At 54.7% G+C, this 16631-nt stretch overlaps 1 protein-coding gene across 1 annotated transcript in view; it reads left to right on the forward strand.

The window, feature by feature from the left end:
* The first annotated feature begins 163 nt into the window (after positions 1-163).
* Positions 164-16631, forward strand: part of LOC308359792 (pentatricopeptide repeat-containing protein 1, mitochondrial-like) — a 17907-nt gene continuing 1439 nt past the window's right edge. The window contains exons 1-8 of the mRNA XM_080831109.1: positions 164-215; positions 3202-3685; positions 6683-6823; positions 8458-8676; positions 10992-11093; positions 13010-13717; positions 14867-14983; positions 15663-15845. Coding sequence (XP_080687235.1) covers positions 3224-3685; positions 6683-6823; positions 8458-8676; positions 10992-11093; positions 13010-13717; positions 14867-14983; positions 15663-15845 — 1932 coding nt within the window. The 5' untranslated portion in view covers positions 164-215; positions 3202-3223. The remainder of the gene's footprint in view (positions 216-3201; positions 3686-6682; positions 6824-8457; positions 8677-10991; positions 11094-13009; positions 13718-14866; positions 14984-15662; positions 15846-16631) is intronic.

Genomic DNA, 16631 nt, shown 5'->3' on the forward strand with positions numbered 1-16631 from the left:
TGTCCAGACCCGGCCAACAGAGCCGGGAGTACGGGACGCTTCGCTAGGCCAGGCTAGCCGCCAGCCGAACTCCCGCCTCTCCTCGAGGCCCCGGGTAACCCGCCTCCGCGCGCACGGGGCGGGGAGTTCGCGTCTCCGAGTGCGCCTGCGTGAAGTCGGCGGAGGCGCGCGCCTACCAGAAGGTCCTTGGGAAGGAGAGCCTGGTCCGCCGCGCGGTGAGGCTGGAGCGGGAGTGGGGGCCACGCGGCGGGGTGACGCGGAGCGGGACTGGGGGTGACATGGGGGCGGGAGTCCGGACAGGGAGTGTCGCAGCTGGGGTCGGACGTCTAGTGAGACAACCAAGGCTCCAAAGGCCAGTGTGGAGGGGGTCGGGCTGGCCAGAGCGCCCCGGGGAGCGTCTAGGGAGGGGCGGGTGCCCCAGAGAGGACAGCGGCGGCGCGTCTCTAATTCAGGGGTTATTAGCTTGGGCAGGTTGAGGAACTTGGGTAGAAAGAAAATTGCACCTTTAGTTTTCTTGGTGTGAAATGAGCATTTCCTTCCGTGACTGACGGAGTAGCGTTAACAGCGCCCTGAACTAAGTCGTGATTTTTTTTTTTTAAGATTTTATTTACTTATTTGTTAGAGCACAAGCAGGGAGAGCTGCAGGCAGAGGGAGAAGCAGGCTCCCCGCTGAGCAAGGAGCGGATGCGGGACTCGATCGCAGGACCCTGGACTCATACCCCGAGTGGAAGGCAGACGCTTAACCCAGTGAGCCACCCAGGCGTCCCTAAGTCGGGTTTCTAATGGTGATGAGTGTAAATGATGGTTAGAGACGGAGTGCCTGTAGCTACCACAAGCTATCATTTATATTAGTCACTGCTGTGACAGGATGGCAGGATCTTGGTATTAAAGCGTCAAAAAAGCATCATGTGTACTAGTATAGGAGGTTTTGTTTTTTTTTTTTTAACGTCTTGACACTTATTTCAATATCATTGGGTTTTTTTCTTGCAATGCGGTGCATTTCATTTAATGCACTGAAGCACTTTGTCTAGGGGCGCCTGGGTGGCTCAGTGGGTTAAGCCTCTGCGCTGGGCTCAGGTCATGATCCCAGAGTCCTAGGATCGAGCCCGCATTGGGATCTCTGCTCGGCGGGAAGTCTCTTTCTCCCTCTCTCTTTGCCTGCCTTTCTGCCTACTTATGATCTCTGTCTGTCAAATAAATATAAAATCTTTTTTTTTAAAAAAAGAAGCACTGGGACGCCTGGGTGGCTCAGTTGGTTAAGCAGCTGCCTTCAGCTTAGGTCATGATCCCAGCGTCCTGGGATCGAATCCCACATCGGGCTCCTTGCTTGGCAGGGAGCCTGCTTCTCCCTCTGCCTCTGCCTGTGCTCGCTCACTCTCTCTTCCTCTCTCTCTCTGACAAATAAATAAATAAAATATTTAAAAAAATAAAAATAAAAAAAAGAAGCACTTTATCTAATGTGTCTACTTGAAAATGTAAAACTAGACCTCTGAAGTGATTGCAGATTGATTAATAACTGGGACTCAGGAAGGGGAGTAACTTGCTGAGGGTCTTATAGCAGTTGAGCCGAGTGCAAAGGTGAGACTGGCAGGCTGTGGAACTGGGCTATCTGTGAACCCAGGTCTGGGGAGCGTATTAGACAACCTCTGTTGACCAGCACCCCGCTGACACTAGTACAGAGGGCCCTTACCGTTGCACATCTGGTGAGGCCTGCCACTCTAACAGAAATATAATATGAGCACATATGTAATTTTACATTTTCTTTCCTTTTTCTTTTAAGATTTATTAACTTATTTGACAGAGAGAGAGCAAGCAGCAGAGAGAGAGGGAGAAGCAGATCCCAGGACCCCGAGATCATGATCTGAGCCTAAGACAGATGCTTAAATGACTGAGCCACCCAGGCGTTCCCTGATATTTATTTTTATTTTTATTTTTTTAAAGATTTTATTTATTTATTTGACAGAGAGACCACACGTAGGGAGAGCAGAAGGGAGAGGGAGAAGCTGAGCTCTCCACTACCCAGGTGCCCCCTGATATTTTTTTATTAAAGAGTTTCAGGTATGCAGACCAGGATCTCTAACGTAGCACTGTCCAGTAGAAATAGAATGCAAGCGCATATATGATTTAAAATTTCCAAGTAGCTGCATTAAACAAAGCTTACAAATTGTGAAAACTAATATTAGATTTTTTTTAGCCTGGTATACCCAAAATTATCATTTCAATATGTTGAAAGATTATTTTGTTTTTTGTTTGTTTGTTTTGTTTTTTTAAAGATTTTATTTATTTATTTGACACAGAGGCATCACAAGTAGGCAGAGAGGCAGACAGAGAGAGAGGGGGATGCGGGGCTTGATCCCAGGATCCTGAGATTGTGACCTGAGCCGAAGGCAGAGGCTTAACCCACTGAGCCACCCAGGTGCCCCAAGATTATTGTGTTTAATTTACCTTCTTTTTTGGTATGAAATCTTCGAAATCTGGTGTGTGATTTATACTAAAAGCATATCTTCATTTAGACTAGACACATTTTAGGTGTTCAGTAGTCGCATGTGGCCAGTGGTTAGTGTATTAACAGCACAACTCTAGCCCGTTTATCCACAAATTTTGCAGAAAAGGCGTGCTTGAGTTAACTACCCTGTGCAGAGGCCCAGAATGGTGTTTTGTTTTTTTTTTCTAGTAACATATTAAAATAGCTACAATTTTTTAAATACCTGTTAAATGAGAAGTACTAAAAACATCTCATGTGATCTTTATAACCTTGTGGTGAGGCTGGTGGGATCGTCCTCATCCTGCAGCTGAAGAAATCTAAGCACAGGGAGGTCAAAGAATGGGCCTAGGAGTCAAACTCAGCACTAACTTCAGTGCCCGGTCTCCTAGATCATAGCTTAAGAATACCACTAGCTTCCGTCTGTTGAGTGCTTTACTTGCCAACACCGTGCCACACGCCGTGTAGTGGAGGCCTCATTCGATCATTGCTACAGTGCTGTGTGGGCATTAGTTCTAGGTAACCCCAGTTCACTGGGCAGGAGACTGACCAGAGTGGCGAGTGCTCAGGGACTCCCGGATGGTTTTTTGGCAAAAATGAAATCTGAACCTAGGCATTCTAACCTCAGCACTCGGGCTTGTGACCACTTCTCTGTCTTCTTTCTGCCTTTCGGGACTACAGACCCCGGTAGTTTTCATTATGTTTCTGACCTGTGCCAGGCCCTGGAGGAGAAAGCCAGAGATGGACCTCGCGAGGTTGGCCCGGCTCTTCTCTGGACTCCGCCCCGTAGGACTGTCTGCCTTCCAGCACCTTAACCCTCTCGGAGCCACATGCACAGGAGGCAGGGAGGGGCCTGCATGGCTGAGGGCCGCGGGGCGGACTCGACCCTGCAGCAGCTCCCCCTCGCAGCTGCCCCTTGGCCAGGGGAACGGGAAGAACACAAGCAGCCTCAGATCTGACCTGAGCCAGCCTGACCCCGTGGCCTCTCAGGAGGAAGAAGAAGAGAGCTTTGGGACCCTCTCCAACAAGTACTCCTCGAGGAAAATGTTCCAAAAATCAACAGCCCAGTTGTATAACCTACGGCTCAGGGAACAGAGTGCTGAAGACAAGGAAACGGAGCTGGAGCCAGAGATACGGCGGGGCCGGAGAAACACACCTTACTGGTACTTCTTCCAGTGCAAACGCCTGATCAGAGAAGGGAAGGTGAGGGAACCTTGGGATTCCTGGTTCGACTTCCCTGGTAGCCCAGTATTTCGGAGGGGCTGCCTTACCTTCCTGATCTCTGAGTATTTGGATGCTCAGGGCTCTTCTGTCTTCACTCACCCCGAGTGCCGTGCCAGGCGATCCACCAGCCACCTGACATTTGGGGGCCCCGCTCCTTGTTGCAGCTCTCATGTTAGTACCTCCAGCCCAGCCTTCCTGGTCTGTATATCTACTACCTCACCAGCTCCCTTACACTCACCCATACGGGCCTGAAAGTTCAGTTCCCAGCCTTGTTTCCCTGCACTGTCTTCATCTCACTAAATGGCGATCCCATCATTCCATCCACTCAGGCCAGAAGCCTTCAGGCCGTCCCTAACTCTTCTCTTTCTCTCACCAGTGGGAGCTTCAAAATGTTGCCAGTCCTCACACTTCTCACAGTGCTACCCCTGAAAGCCCAGGCCTCGCCTTATCCTCATTGCCTCAGCTGTCATACTTGCCACTGGGCTCCCTGCTGCCCTTACCCCCTCCTCCCGAGTCTGTGCAAAGCACAGAGCCACCCTGTTAAAGCAGATTATGTTACTCTTCCTTCCAGGACTCTTCTTTTTTTCTTTTTTTTAAGATTTTATTTATTTATTTGACAGCAAATAGGCAGAGAGGGAGGCAGAGGGAGAGGGGGAAGCAGACTCCCCGCTGAGCGGAGAGCCCGATGCAGGGCTCGATCCCAGGACCCTGAGATCATGACCTGAGCCGAAGGCAGAGGCTTAACCCGCTGAGCCACCCAGGCGCCCCCCTTCCAGGACTCATAATGTGTTCGATGACACTGCTGTTCACTTTCCTAGGTGTTGATAATGACATTGCATCTATGTTCAAAAATCTCTTAGAGGTCTGTGTTGAAGATCTGGGGAATGAATGATGTAATGTCTGGAAATGTGCTTTAAAAAATTCATTTTTAGGGGGCGCCTGGGTGGCTCAGTGGGTTAAAGCCTCTGCCTTGAGCTCAGGTCATGATCCCAGGGTTCTGGGATCAAGCCTCGCATCGGGCTCTCTGCTCAGCAGGGAGCCTGCTTCCCCCTCTCTCTGCCTGCCTCTCTGCCTTCTTGTGATCTCTGTCTGTCAAATAAATAAATAAAATTTAAAATAAAATAATTCATTTTCAGGGTGCCTGAGGGGCTCAGTCAGTGAAGTGTCTTACTCTTGATCTCAGCTCAGGTCTTGATGAGTTCAAGCCCCAGGTTGGGCTCCAATTTTGGTGTGGAACCTGGTTAAAAATAAGAAAATTCAGTTTGGAGCAGGAGTACAAAGTATGAATGGACAAGATTGGCCAGATTTTTTTTTTTTTGGAAGACTTTATTTATTTATTTATTTGACAGAGAGTGAGAGAGAGAGAGAGAGAGAACACAGACAGGGGGAGCTGCAGAGGGGCTGGGAGAAGCAGGCTGTCCACAGGGAGCCTAACACGGGGCTTGATCCCAGGACCCTAAGATCATGACCCGAGCTGAAGACAGATGCTTAACCAACTGAGCCACCCAAGCACCCCATGGCCACATGTTAATAACTATTGTAGTTATACTATTCTCTTTACTTTTGTGTACGTTTGAACCATTCCGTAGTTAAAAGTTGAGAAATAAAGAGAAGCCAAAGCCCTCACAATAGCTTATGAAGCCTGTAGGGTCTCCTTTTACGCCTCTTACCTCTCTACTCTTATCTCCCCTTCCCTCACGGTGCTACAGCCATCCTGGCCTCCTCTCTGCTCCTCCAACTCCAACTCCCAGGCACACTCCTGCCTCAGGGCCTTTGCACTGGCTGTTTTCTTAGACAGTGTTGTTCCTTCCCTCACCTCCTTCAGATTGTTGTTCTTCTGTCACCTTCTGGGTGAAGCCCTGCTTGGCTGTCATATCTAAAACCGAATCTCACATCCCCGTCTTTTGGCACTTCTTCCTTTGTTGTTCTAAAACCTAACACCAGGGTGCCTGGGTGGCTCAGTTGGTTGGGTGACTGCCTTTGGCTTGTGTCATGATCCCTGAGTGCCAGGATTGAGTCTCGCATCAGGCTCCTGGCCCTGCGGGGAGTCTGCTTCTCCCTCTGAACTTCTCCCCTCTCATTCTCTCTCTCTCTTTCTCAAATAAATAAAATCTTCAAAAACAAAAAAACCTAACACCATTTGACACAATATTTTTTTTGTCTTAGTTTTCTCACTTGGCGTCTGTCTTTCCGCACTAGAAGATGGCGTTCCACAAAGGAGCTCCCTCTTGTTCACAGCTGTACCCCTAGCACATAGACCTTGCAGGATTCAGTCATTACTGGTTGAACCACTGGATGAAAAAAAAAAAAATTGAAGTTGTAAAAGCGTGAACCGAGGACTTAAAGGGGATGGTGTAAGGAGTAGGGATGGGGTAGAGACGACTGTGGGCCAAAGGGATTTGCAGCCAGTGGAAGCTAGTCCCTTGGGGCTGCTGTCTTGTGCCTCCGCAGGAGTCTGTTTCTATGAATGGCCCCCTGCGATCGTGCAGCACAGTGGCCCTGAGTGTGCTCACCAACCTTGGCAGAATGCAGTCTCCCATTCCCGCTTCGAACCAGAGGGCTGGCACTACGGGTGGGGTCAGCCAGAAAGCAAGGGCAGGACAGATCCCAGGATTTGCAGAATTAACATTTTCTGAGGACTTCCTGAGAGCCAGGCTCTGGCTCTACTGTAGGCCCACAGAGAGGCAAAGACATGGATGGTGCTGCTTTCAGGGAGTTCATCGTCTGGCTGGAGGGAAGGCAGCCATGGCAGTGGGGCCAAGAGCCTTCATAGGGGGTGGGAGTTTAGTGGGCTTTTCTTCCTGGCCACCACGAAGTTACCTTACTGCAGAGCACAGGGACCAAGAGGCTGGTGGCAGAAGCCCAGGGCGGCTGTGTGGCTCCTGGGCAGGCCCAGGAGGGCCTCTCAGTCTTGCTCCCTCTGCTGAGGGTCTCAGAGGCTGCCCTGAGCCTCCTCCCATGTTCCCTTCCTTCCAGTTGGCCGAGGCCCTGGACCTGTTTGAGCGGCAGATGCTGAAGGAGGAGCGACTCCAGCCCCTCGAGTGCAACTACACGGTGCTGATCGGGGGCTGCGGGCGGGCCGGATACCTGAAGAAGGCCTTCCGGCTCTACAATGATGTAAGTGGGGGGGCCCCAGGGCCAGAAGGGGGAGGGCCAGGCTCCAGAGAGCCTGGGCTTCAGAGGCAGAGAGAGCTGGCTCGCGTGGTAGGATGTCACGTGCGTGCATTACTGCAGCCAGACTAACCTCCTGGCCTCTGTTTCATCCTCTGTAAAGTGGAGGTGATCTTGCATGATTACATGACCTTCCTTGACCACAGCAGGCCCCACGCGCCCCCTTCCTTCTCCGCTGTCTATGGTGTGTTCACGTCCTCTCACCCTTACTCCCCACACTGGACACACATGAACACTTGGCTTCCAAAGCTGGTCCTCTGAAAAAGAACTTTTATTCATCTTGGAAGATGGTTTCGTTTTATAGTTGCCCACTTCTTGTGCTTACTGTTCTCAGAGCCAGGAAGCTATTTCCTCTGTGAGTCAGGAAAGAGCTTTGTCTAAGAAGATAGCAGGCTCTAGTAGGAGTCACCCCGTCCTCTCTTGCTGCCAGGAACTGGGTTCATCCTTCATCCCAGCGAGACTTCTTGTCATTCGCGATGCATGTGCTCGAGGCTGGATCGTCTCTGGCTGGAAGCAAGGGGGAGGAATTGTGGTTACAAATGATAAACTGACGTATCCTCCAACAGATCTCATGAAACGCCCTGGTGGAGAACGGCAGGGGGCTTCCTTGACCAGCAGAAAAGCGTTCAGGTGCTAAGTGAGGGGCGGCTGGTACCAGGGGGCGTTTCCCGTGGTTCTCAGTTCACGGTGTGGTCGCAGCGTTTCCGCACATTCCGGAGCATCCTTGAGTGACTTGCTACCTGTCACCTCAGAGAAGCGCAGGTCCCTCTTTCTTAAGTTATTCTCTATCGATTTGTTGCTTTTTTTTTTTTTTCAATAAACTTTATGTTTTGGAACAATTTCAGATTTATACCAAAGCTGCAAAGTCAGTAAAGAAAGTTTTCAAATACCCGTCACTCAGCTGATCCCTGTATTAGCACGTGGCTTTCCCGGGAGCTTTCAGACTCCAGCTTGCTCCGTCACCCGGAGGGTTTCAGAAGCAGAGCGGAAGCCTCACCCTGTGGTTTGTGACTCTGCAGGGCCGGGGGACACGGGGTGTCCTGAGATGTGCTGCAGTGACATGCTCCTGCAGTGACATGCTGGTCTGGGGGCCACTCTCCTAGCTGACCCTTGCGACAGCCTTTCAGGGAGCCGGTATCATCCGCATTTTCCCAATAAGGAACTAATTGGCCCATGACCCCTCAGTTAGTAAAGTCTGGAGCTGGAGTTAGATGGTCTCCTCCTGCCTTTTCCCAGACCAGATCCACTGTTTGGGTCTTAAGAGTCGGGGTGACCTGGGAGCAGCAGGAGGATCCTGCTAAAACCCTGTCCGGCCCGCAGTGGGCTGATGGCCGTGTTGAGGATGACTCTTTCCTTGGTGCGTCTGGATGCAGTGTCCGTTTTCAGAGGCCCTCAGGCCAAGGCAGGGTTTGGGAGAAGGAGGCTCGGACACACCACTCAGCCCCGCCTTAGCACTGGCCCTGCTAGTGGGCCTGTTTAATGCAGGAGCGGGGTCCTCTCTAGCTTTCCCTCCAGTCAGCTGTCACCTATGTGTCCGGCTGACCCCAGAGCCGCCTCCAGGTGTCTTCCCATCTCCGCAGATGAAAAAGCGGGACCTGGAGCCCTCAGATGCCACCTATACAGCCCTGTTCAACGTCTGCGCCGAGTCCCCCTGGAAGGACTCTGCTCTGCAGAGCGCCCTGAAGCTCCGGCAGCAGCTGCGGGCCCAAAACTTCCAGCTCAACTTGAAAACGTACCATGCGCTGCTGAAGATGGCTGCCAGGTGTGCAGACCTTAGGATGTGCCTTGATGTGTTCAAGGTGAGGGTGCCCTACAGGGGGTCGGTCCCACGCGGCGGCTGTGAGGCTGGGGCTCTCTGTGTCCTTCACGGGAGGCTTTAGGGGCTGATAAGGAGTCAGGCTCGGGTTCAGCAATGCTCAGAGGCCTCAGTCTGACAGATAAAGGAGGTCCTGCCCCTAGGATGGCAGTGGGCTCTGTATGCTGTGACTTGTTATGTGGGGTTCCTTGGTGCCGCAGTGAGGGGCGGGGCTTCATAGCGCCCCAAGGCCTCCTGCTCAGCGAGATCAGTGGGAACAAAACTCCTTGGTTTCCAGGAGGTGCCAGGTTTGAGGGAAGCAGGGGAGGGGCACATGGGAGTGCTGAGCAGGGGCCTGGCTGTGTCAGGGCTTTCGCCCTTGAGGACCCTTTGGCCCAAAGCCTCTTTTTTCTTTCTTTCTTTTTTATTTTTTTTAAATATTTTATTTTTTTATTTGACACAGAGAGACACACACAAAGCACAAGCAGGCAGAGTGGCAGGCAGAGGGAGAGGGAGAAGCAGGCTCTCCACTGAGCCGGGAGCCCGATGTGGGGCTCGATCCCAGGACCCTGGGATCATCACCCGAGCTGAAGGCAACCGTTTAACCGACTGAGCCACCCAGGCACCCCTGTTTTCTTTTTCTTTTTTTAAAATTGTGCTCCGTGTTGGAGCTTGGAGCTCATTCGGGGCTTGAACTCTTAACTCTGAGATCAAGACCTGAGCTGAGATCAGGACCAGATGAGCCACCCATGTGCCCCCTGTGGCTTCTTTTACCGTCCAGCTGTAAGGAGGGTTTTTATTCCCAGTTTCAGAGGAGACAGTGAGGGGGTTTAAGCAGGGAGGAGCACGAGTGGGCTGGTGGTTCTGCCCTCTCAGGGTGGGGAGGGAGACAAACATGAGGTAACACCTACAGGAAGGCTCTAGGTCCCCACGACCAAACCTTGGGAGAACCTCAGCACGCCCTTGGCAGCTTTGTCTTCCCTCAGGCTCATGGGCACACTTGCTATCTGCTCTTAAGTTCTGTCTCGCTTTTTCCACTGCTAACTGACGCATTTTCTCACTGCACGTAATGAGGTTCCCCCACTCCTCCTGACAGGAGAGACGACCTAATGAGCTGTCCAGGCACCGCATGGTGCACAGCAGCCTTTGACCAGACCCTGGGTTGGCTGCTTGAGCTGGCAGGAGAGGCAGGATCCTGGGGTCTCAAGCCTGGAGAGTTCCTTGAGAGAGACGGATCCCTCCAAAGGGTGCCCTGTGAGAGGCAGGTAGTTGAAGCTTCCAGAAGAGGGCGGTGTGGTTGATAGGCCTCTGACCTGTCCAGAGATGCCACTGATATTTTATGCAGGTCACTCTGGCTGGTGGGGGAGAGGGACCAGTTAAGAGACAGCTGTGATTGTCCAGGAGGAGGGAGCACGAACTAAAACCTCACTGAGAGGGGCGCCTGGGGGGCTCCATCAGTTAAGTGTCTGCCTTCAGCTCAGGTCATGATCCCAGGGTCCTGGGATGGAGCCTGTGTAGGGCTCCCTGCTCAGCAGGAAGCCTGCTTCTCCCTCTCCCACTCCCCCTGCTTGTATTCCCTCTCTCGCTGTCTCTCTCTCTGTCAAATAAATAAACAAAATCTTAAACAAACAAACAAACCACCTCACTGAGGTGGCAGGGTTGGCGACAGAGGTGGGGACGGGAGAGTGGCAGTGGTGGGGTAGTGTGGGAACAGCCAAGCTCACAAGACAGACAGAGGAGGAGAGGCTCAAGGAGGATCTCCTGAGGGGCCGAGAGGTGGAAGAACGTTTCAAGAAGGCCGTGGCCAACCCTGACAGGTCCGAGGGAGGCCAGGGGTAACAAGTACACGAGCACGTGCCATGGACAGACACCACACTCTGTTGTGGGGCTGTTCCAGACACCCTCTGAGGTAGGTCATGCCCGTGACAGATGGGGCTGGGACCGGGGAGCCTCCTGCCTTGCCCACGCTCACAAGTGGGCAAAGCTGGGACTTGAAGCCAGCTCTTTGTGGTCCCAGTGTCTTGGGCACAGGGCCTAAAAGTGGCTGCTGGCACGGTCTTTGCAGAGTGGCTACCCAGAAGTGATGGCATCAGCCAGGAAGAGCAGCCTGGAAGGAAGGAGAGGGGCAGGGAATGCAGGCAGCAGGTGAACAGCTCTGCTCAGGAGCTGGTTCCCAGACACCCTAGAGCCAGATTCAGGTCCCGCCTGCCCCAGGTACACGGCCTGGGGCCTGCCGCAGGACTGTCTGCCCTGAGTCAGACCCGTCGGGCCCTGGGCTCTGCCACAGGTTCTCACCGTGGCCTCCACTCCCTCCTCCAGGAGATCGTCCAGAAAGGACATGCAGTCACAGAGGAGACCTTCAGTTACCTGCTCATGGGCTGCATCCAGGACAAGAAGACAGGTTTCCGATATGCCCTGCAGGTCTGTCCCTCCCAGCTCTGCCTTCCTGCCTCTCTTGCTGCCCCCCTTCCCCTGTGCACCCGTGTCGGCCACAAATGATGATCACGTGTGCATTTGGGCACTTGTGACTGCCGCGTGCTGGGTGGATTTATGTTGGCAATAATTTGGCCTTTGCGAAGCACACTGCTGCCCACCGTTCTCCAGATGGCAGGGGGAGGAGGCCCTCGGAGGCTGCGTGGCTGCCCCCAAGTGAGGACACAGCCCACACTCTTGCCCTCGCCAAGTGGCCTTCTGGACAGCTAGCTCAGATTAGCAAAGCTTATGGTCTTACCCAGAGTGGTTGTTGGGCCCGCCTCCCATGGGCCCCCACTCACCATCTCTGCACATGGGGCCCAGGGGTCTGCATGTAGTCCTGGGCGGTTCTCCCGGACATCAGAGTTGAGACACCCTGCTCTGATTCCACCTCAGATCCCCAGAGAGAACCTCCCCCGCCCCCAGTCCTGTGGGGTGGCGGTATTAGCAACGGTACCACAGGTGGGAAGGAGCCGGAGCTCACCTAGGGCCCTCCATCTTAAAGTGGCTCCCACAGACCGGCAGCATCAGCCTCACCTGGGGGCTTGTCAGAAAAGCAGGGTCTCCGCCCCACCGTGGTCCTGCTGTGTCCCGATTGGCATTTCAGCAAGACCCCCAGGTGATTGACCCACGTGGAGGCTGAGCCCCAGTGATCTGGGACAGCCCTGGACGGATGCTTGCCTGTCTTCTGGAAGCAGTAGCTTTCTAGTGAAAATCAGCCGAGATCTAGATCCCCGTTCTAGAGCTGTTCTAGTTAGAAACAGTCTGTAATGCTGATAGCTGGTTTGTGTCGTGCACTTACTCAGCTGCTCAAGCTAGGCAGCGTCAGCCGTGTTTCACAGACAAGGGAAGTGAGGCTCACGGAGGTTAAGTAGCTGGCCTAAGGTCCGCAGTTATTAAGGAGAGCTGGGATTTGAACCGAGGTCCGTCTGACTCCTAGAGTCCGAAGCCCTGCTAAACCTCAGTTCTGTCCATATTTTCCCATGAAGGTGCCTGCTGAGACCCTTGCCCTCCTTAAGACTCCATCTGATGCTCAGCGGACCTTTTGCAGGCTGTACCCACCTGGGCCTGACCAGCCCCTGCCTTGTCTGTGCACTTAACCTGTGACGAGGACAGGAAGTTGGATGTGAGGTCTTGTCCCCCTGAATGTGGCTGCCCTTTGAGCCCACAGACCAAGAATCCAGTGTGACCAGTGAGCCCTGTGTGGCATCTCCTGGCATCTTAGAAATGGCGTGGTCTGGGTGTCAGAGGGACCTAGACGGGATCAGAGCGGTCCTTTGTGGAGCGTATACTGTGCTAGGCACCGTGCTGTGGGGTGAAAATGATTTCTTCTCAATAGGAGACGGGACTGCTCGGGCGTCCAGTTTGGGAGGCGCTCTTCCTCGCTGAGCTGCCTTCCGCTGTGCCTACCCTGTGCTCTCGTCCTTCCCAGAGGCTGCATGAGGCAGAGCCCACAGTGGGAGCTCAGGAAGTGCTGCTGAATCCGGTTCCTGAGTCAGCCTAGACTCTTCCAGAACCTAGCCTCTGTGATCGTCCCTCCCCAGAGAAGTGCAGAGAAGGTGGGCAGAGACCCAGGGAGAGTCTGTTCCCAGTACAGGGGCCCTGGGAGAGGGCAGAGAGATGAAAGTGGGAGAACAGTTTAGGGGTGAGCTAGAGAGGAAAGGAGTAGCACCCCCATGAGGTCTCCCAGGGCGTCCTCAGATCCTTAGGATTCTTAGTTCTCTAGAGCCTGGCGTTGGGTTCGATGCTGTCCGGCTCCTTCCAGTGCCCCTTGCACCTGCCGAGCATGCTTGACTCCCTGTGTCTGCTCTGCTGAAGGCTCTTCTGAGAAGGGTCTCGGAGCCAACCTTGTCTCTCTCCGGCAGGTATGGAGACAGATGCTGAGTCTGGGGCTCCAGCCGAGCCAGCATGGCTACAACCTACTCCTGGGGGCAGCTCGAGACTGCGGCTTGGGGGACCCAGAGGTGGCCTCAGCACTGCTCCTGAGGCCCAGGGAGGAGACAGTCATGCTCCAGCCCCTGGCACGTGGGTTTCGGGCAAGGAGGAGAGCCCGGGCCCGGGTGGGCGATGGCGTGTCAGTCAGGCTGCATGTGGAGGCCTTGGAGAGGCAGCTGTTTCTGGAATCTTCTCAGATGCTTGAGAGCCTGCCAGAGCCTCTCGAAGCCAGAGCCCCCAGCAAGGCCCAGCCTGAGGTGGAAACAAACACAGAGCCCGACCACAAGGTGGCTCTCACTTCCTTGGCCCCAGAACCTTCTCCCTGCGGGCTGGAGGCCAACCTCCTGACCTTGGGAGCAGTACCCCCAGCCGTGGTCTCCTTTGGGACTGTAACCACCCCAGCTGACAGGCTGGCCTTGATGGGGGGCCTGGAGGGCTTCTTGGGCAAGATGGAAGAGCACGGGCTCCGACCCAACATCAAAACCCTCACGCTGCTGGCTGAGGTGGTGGCGCCTGGGAGTCCCTCGGAGTCCTCACTGCTGACCGTCCTGGACACGTACCAGGTGGAAGCCGACGTGACGTTCTTCAACACCCTGATGAGGAAGAAGAGCAAGTCTGGTGATCTGGAGGGGGCAAAGGTGAGGGGCTGGGAGGCACCAGGTTCAAGGCTGGGGCCCCTCCTCCTTCCCTCCTCAGACCTTCTGACTGCAGGACCTGGCTGCCCTGCAGGGGGCGTCACCCATTCCTGCGGTAGGTGAGCTGACGGACTAAAGCCTCCGTTCTGGGCCTGGGCTTGGGCAGAGCTGAGAATGGAGGGGTGAAGCGGCCAGCTGCGCTGCCTCTCCTCACCGAGGAGCTCACCGATGAGTGTAGGGAGACCCCAGACATCCTCACACCGCCTGAGGAGCACAAGGCATGCAGGGGCCATGGGACCTGTGGCCTAAGAGCCTGGTGGCTTGGGAGTGTCCCCACCCTTTGGCCACACTCCCCAACACACGTGCGTGTGCGCGCGCACACACACACACACACACTGATACAGCCCTCTGTGTTAGATGCTGTTTGAAGAGCTTCCCATCCATTCCTCACTCCACTGACCACACCACAAGGCTCTGCCTGTATAAGGCTACCCCCATGCCACAGGTGGGGACACCAGAGCCCTCATGCGATTTTGTCCATGTGTCTGTGTGATGGCTTTTTGGTCAGAGCACTGAGCTGGGCTCCTGTGGGCATCAAAGGTGACAGGGACACAGCCTCGGCCTTCAGGGCCTCAGTGCAGAGCACGCCTTCCTCTAGACTAGCCGAACACAACAGAGCCCCTCCCTGAGCCAGCCGGGCCACGAGGGCATCTTCTTGCTCACCCCCAAGCCCCCACAGCCTCAGCTTTACATCCCACGCTGTTGTTGGCATTGCCTCCCACCCTGGACTGTGGGGCCAGGGGCCTGGGAGACCACTGGTGCTCAGTTGACGTTGAAGGGCCGAGTGCTGGATGGACGGCCAGCAGGGGAGCAGAGAGGCACGGGAATATGAGGGGCCTCGGGGCAGGGGGCTGGCGTGGTGGAGATGGTCTGGAAGGCAGGGTGTCCTCGCAGAGCGGCTAAATTCCAGGGAGCTGGGTGCTTGCAAGCCAGGCTGAGACCCCCATCCAGTGTGGTCCCGGAGGGAGTGGTGAGGCCTCTGAGCAGAACTGTGCCCCCGAGGTCTCCAGCCAGCCACAGCCTTCAACTGAGAAGACTCCTGCCAGGCTTGGTGGGTCACAGCTTCCAGGGATGCCGTCTCTGTCCCCACAGGCACTGCTGCCACTCCTGGCAAAGAGGGGCATTGTCCCCAACCTGCAGACCTTCTGCAACCTGGCCATCGGGTGCCACAGGCCAAGGGATGGTCTGCAGCTGCTTGCAGACATGAAGGTGAGTGGGTCCAGGCCTGGGGGGAGGGACCCATTGTGCTAACCTGGGGTGCTCAAGGAGAAAGCTAGGCCCTCCTGAACCCCCAGGCCTCTGCACCCAGACAGCCCAAACAATGTGCATGGAGGCAGGGAGAGTGGGGTCGCTCTAGCTTCAAGTGTAGAATGGTCACTGGCCCAACTGGAGAGGAAGTAGACTCTGATAGTTGCTTCAGGATCTGGCATTGAAAACGGGGTGTTAGAGTCTTGAAGGGGGTTGCAGGGGGGAGAGGTAGTGGGGAGGAACAGGTTTTGGCCCTGACTCTGGAGGGATGGGAGGCATGACTAGAGCAGGGTGTTTTCAGCGTTCTGGGGGCAGGGATTGTAGTAAACCCACAGATAAGACCCGAGGAGGCAGTTTCCTGCGCGTGCTTTACTGCCTGGGTCCGTTGATCTCTGAGCAAGTTCTTCAGGCCAGGGAAGGTGTATGGTCCCCAGGGTTGGGTGGGATGGACCTACAGTGCAGGGCACGTGTGCTTTCCTTTTGGAGTGGGGTGTACAGCCCATCGTTGGCACCAGGTTCAGACCATCTCGGCCTGGTGGCTGGTCTGCAGAGCAGGCCTGAATGGCCTGACGCACCCAGAGGGCTGCTTTGTCCCAGTGGCTGCCATCACCTCGCTGATCGTATGTCTGTGCTGTTGCAGAAATCCCAGATGACCCCCAACACCCACATCTACAGCACCCTCATCAACGCGGCCCTCAAGAAACTGGACTACACCTATCTCATTGACATCTTGAAGGACATGAGGCAGAACAGGGTCCCGGTGAATGAGGTGGTCATCCGCCAGCTGGAGTTTGCTGCCCAGTACCCGCCCTCCTTTGATCGGGTGTGTGTGCCAACCTCTCACTCGCCTGTCTTCTCTTTAACTGCCCTGCCTCCCCCTGCCCACCCCCCCGGGGGTCTGGCCTCCCGGAGCTGGAACTCCCTTGCTTTAAACTGTCAGTGTCTTCTCTTAGGAGAAATCCCAAATTCCTTAAACCACAGCCCATGAGTCCCTGTGGCCCACTCCATCTCTGGTCACTCTTCCTGGATTCACTGTCAGTCCCACTGACCTTCCGTCATTCTGTATGACACCACCTCTTCTGCCTCGGGGTTTTTGTATTCCCTCTGCCTTGAGTTGAATCCCCGATTCCCGTAACTGGCACCTCACCCATCTCAGCTTGGACGGCTCATTCTCAGGGATGCCCTGCTGCTCCCTCCTGCCCCTCATATCCAGCGCTGTTCCTTTTCACTGTGTTTCACAGCCAGTAATTACACCTGCACGGGTGACTGTCACCTTCACAAAACCCATAAGCCCCTGGAGTGGGAGACTAACCGCCTTGCTCACCTGGCTCCCCGGTACCTGCCCATTGCCTGGTGCCCCATATAGACCCTTGTTCGTCCAGTGAATGGGGGTGGCAGCCTGGCCGCGATAGTCTGCTTTGTAACGGCCACTTCTCTCCCTCTTGTGCTGAGGATCGCAGGCTTAGGGGGTTTGGATCTAGGGCCCATGGGATTCCCCTATGCTGAGCGCCCCCAGGGCAGCTGTGGCCTGGAGGAACACCATCCCAGTGGGGAGGTGCAACGTGTGAGGGCCATTTTGGGGGCTCAGTAAGAATCCGGGAGACAGCAG

This window comes from Martes martes (assembly GCF_963455335.1).
Source record: "Martes martes genome assembly, chromosome: 18".
Lineage (NCBI taxonomy): Eukaryota > Metazoa > Chordata > Mammalia > Carnivora > Mustelidae > Martes > Martes martes.